Below are 3,548 nucleotides of genomic sequence, written 5' to 3' on the forward strand. Positions count from 1 at the left end.
ATCACTGCTTCTCTGGGTAGGGTCCTGCTCTCTGCTCTTCTCCCTTGATGGTCCTAGGGACCTCCGCTCCTAGACTGAAAAGTTAATCACTCCCCCTCCTTGCTATAAAATGTCTATCTTTACATTTCCAACCCTCACAATCAGTCAGACTGATTTTTGCACGTTGATCTTGTATCTTGACATTTCTGCATCCTTCTATATAAGTTACAGGATTTTGTTTTGTAGAGTCTCTGGGATTTACTTTGTATAGGATAATATCTCAGGATTGGAGGAAGATTCATTAACAGCATGTGAAATGCAGATTCCATAACTGCTTACTGAATGAGAAGAGAATATGAGATACTTCCTGGCAAAGATTAAAGACTAAAGCCATCAGTATGGATTACATTTCAGTGTAAAGAAAAGAAAAATCCTCACAAAGGTACCAATAAGCAACACTGATAAATTAAAACAAAACAAAACAAAACACTGACGTTGTCATGAATTTCATTTATACTTGGATCTACAGTCACCATCCATGGAAGCAGAAGTCAGCAGAGAAAACAATGTACTGCATTGGGCATATTTTCTGTAAAAGATTCTTTGAAGGGTTAAAAAGCAAAGAGGTCAATGAAAATACTCAGGTACTCTTGACCCAAGCCATAGTAGGTTTAATCACCTCATATGCATTGGAAAGCTAGACAATAAATACGAAAGTCCAAAGAAGATGTAATGTGCTTGATTTTGGCATTGGCGAAGAATATGAAATATTCCGTGGACCTCTAGAAGAATGAGAAAAGGCAAGAAATCAGAACTTAGTTTTATTTCTCCTCTGTAGATAACTTTGTTTTTCTCTAGTCACTTTCAGAATTCTTTGTTTCTGGTTTTGGAAAGTTTGAAAATACATTGCAGTAATTTTATTTCGGGATCTATTCATTTAAGGGTTTGTTGCACTTCTTGAATGCATATTTTCTTATCTTCCATGTTGGCTGGTTAGCTGTGTGCCATGGAGTCGGTTCTTACTCATAGTGACCCTGTACAGGATTTCCGAGGCTATAAATCTTAACGGGAGCAGAACGCCTCATCTTTCTCCCGCGGAACAGCTGGTAGTTTTGAACTGCTGACCTTGCGGTTCACAGCTCGATTCGTAACCACTATGCTACCAGAGCCATGTTAGAAAATTTTATTCCTGACAAATACCACCCTCCCCCCTCTTATTTATTCCTGTTCTGGAAGTTTGGTCACACATGTTATGTCTCTTGATGGTGTTCCATATAGTTGTTAAGACATTGTTTCAGTTTTCCCTTGTTCTTTTGTCCTGCTAGAAAAACTTTCTCTGTTAGAAAACCTTGTAGCAGAGTTTGTTGTTAAGTGCCTTCGAGTCGGTTACTGAGGTATTATGCGCTGCTTAAAGATGGTAGCTGGCGGTACTCCTCTTCAGAGTTCTGCCAACAATCCAGTTGTCTGCGTCAGTCTCCTGAGTCTTTTAGGAATAAAGATGGCGGCAGAATTCGTGACTTTCCTATATTCTTGCCTGACTCCATGACAAGGGCAGAGAGAATGGCACTGTCACTACTGAATTATTGAGAAATTGTTAGCTGATAGGTAAAGATGAATAATCTCAAAAAGAATGTATTATATATTCAGTAGGTTGTATTATCATCTCTTGATAACCTGGAGTTTTTCCAAGAAAATATGACTATATCAGGGGCTTGGCTTGCAAGTTTGTTTTCATGGATCTCCCACGGATGATTAGGGACAAAAGGAAAAGCTGCCAGGCAGTCCTACAGTGTTTACCTAGTTAATACCTTATCCTGCATTCACTCTGTGATTCATGCTTTGTGGAAGGAGTTAAATTTTATTTGTTTTTCACAAGGACGTGGTAGATTAAACTTTCTTCTTTAGAGAGTATTTCTGTAATTTCTCCTATGTCTTTAAGCTGTTCTAGATGATAAAGATAAGAGAAGAATAAAACTGGAATTGGTCACAGTTAAGTGTGAAGAGAGATGCTCAGCTCAGTGTGTTTGAAGCACTGTTAAGTCTGTGAGACAGGCTGCCATAAGTGAGGGCCTTAGTGTAGACAGTGAAGAGGGATTAAGAGCTAGACTCTAGAGTACACTTTGGCAGACACAGAATCTTGTGTGTATCTCTATGAATTCTCAGTTCCCCTGGACTTCACTCACTGGAGTATATGGTACCTTGCTGAACCAATGTGTTGTGTTTTAGGACTCAGTGGTCGTTGAGGATGTGACTGTGAAGTTTACGCAAGAAGAGTGGGCTTTGCTGGATCTTGCTCAGAGGAAACTCTACATAGATGTAATGATGGAAACCTTCGTAAACCTGGCCTCCGTAGGTAAGGATGGCATCATTAAAAAAAAGAGTTATTCTTTAGTGTACAAATACGCATCAACCTTGCTCAAGCATTTGGGAATGGATTGTTAAATAGGATAGGCATGGTCATATGATCTGTGGATCTTAAATATCCTGACTTGCCACATAAACAACATAAGTCCATTTAACGGACTTTTCATTTCCTTTGTGGTTAAAAGTCTGTAGGTTCTTTAAGTGTAGTAAGTGTGACCATTTGCTTTAGGGACCACTTTGGATTACAGAGAAATTCATGGTTTTAGATCTTGTAAAGAGTTTTTCTGTTTTTATTACAAATGTGACATGATTTTATGCTACAAAAAAATCCACACTTATCTCCAGAGTATGAAGACCGAAGTAATGCTTCAGTGTCCGTGTCATTGCTCTTAACTATCTTAACTTATAACATGCCTGTCTCCATGAGCACTGTGTCAGCTACACCCATTTGTTCTACCAGGGAAACAAGAGAATGATCTTAGGAGAGTGGAGATAGCTTTTATCCAGGGCCACCGTGTCTGGGTAAACTCTGTAGGAAAAGCCCTGACTGTTACCAGCAGGGTTTGCTATTCAGAGACACCCCCATCTGAATTCATGCAAACATAAACCATATACAACGTTGCTATGAGTCAGAACTGACTCAATAGCACTTTAGAACAACAGTAGCTACATCAGGGATTATCACAAAAGCAGCAATTCTTTGAAGGCCAGTACTGTGTAGAAGGAGTTAGACTTGGATGAATCAGTTAGAAAAAGTGTTTTGGGTTGAAGAGACTGAGCTTCTCAGATACCTGATGATACTTTTCTGACTTTCCTAATACTCTCCCAGCTGTGTTGTGGAGGAAGTCCTTCCCATTTTCCTGTTACATGTGCATTGAGCATCTCTGTATTCCATGTGCATTGTGTCCAGTATCTTTCTACTCTGCTGCCCTAATTGCACACACTGTTACTGTCACTCTCAATAGTCATTGAAGTTTTTCATAGTAAATTACCTTTTGACCATTGCCTACTGCCTCAGAGTTTTTCTTTGCTCATAGCTACTTTTTTTTCTCTTAATCATTCCTTCCCTTTTTGTTTCCTATTGCAAACCTCACCTTCAATCATTTGGTCAGTTTCTCGAAACTTTAGTGTTGGAGAAAAGTTATCCAGTGAACATACAATAGTGCGATTTATGAAGGATGACACCTGGTCCCTGTTAGGAGGAA

At 39.2% G+C, this 3,548-nt stretch overlaps 1 protein-coding gene across 1 annotated transcript in view; it reads left to right on the forward strand.

Moving 5' to 3' along the window:
• The window catches only part of LOC102833647 (zinc finger protein 699-like), a 53,803-nt gene that overhangs the window by 48,194 nt on the left and 2,061 nt on the right, over positions 1 to 3,548 (forward strand). Inside the window, exon 3 of the mRNA XM_006877507.1 lies at positions 2,206 to 2,332. Coding sequence (XP_006877569.1) covers positions 2,206 to 2,332 — 127 coding nt within the window. The remainder of the gene's footprint in view (positions 1 to 2,205; positions 2,333 to 3,548) is intronic.

The sequence above is a fragment of the Chrysochloris asiatica genome, unplaced genomic scaffold, assembly GCF_000296735.1.
Source record: "Chrysochloris asiatica unplaced genomic scaffold, ChrAsi1.0 scaffold00518, whole genome shotgun sequence".
Taxonomy (NCBI): domain Eukaryota; kingdom Metazoa; phylum Chordata; class Mammalia; order Afrosoricida; family Chrysochloridae; genus Chrysochloris; species Chrysochloris asiatica.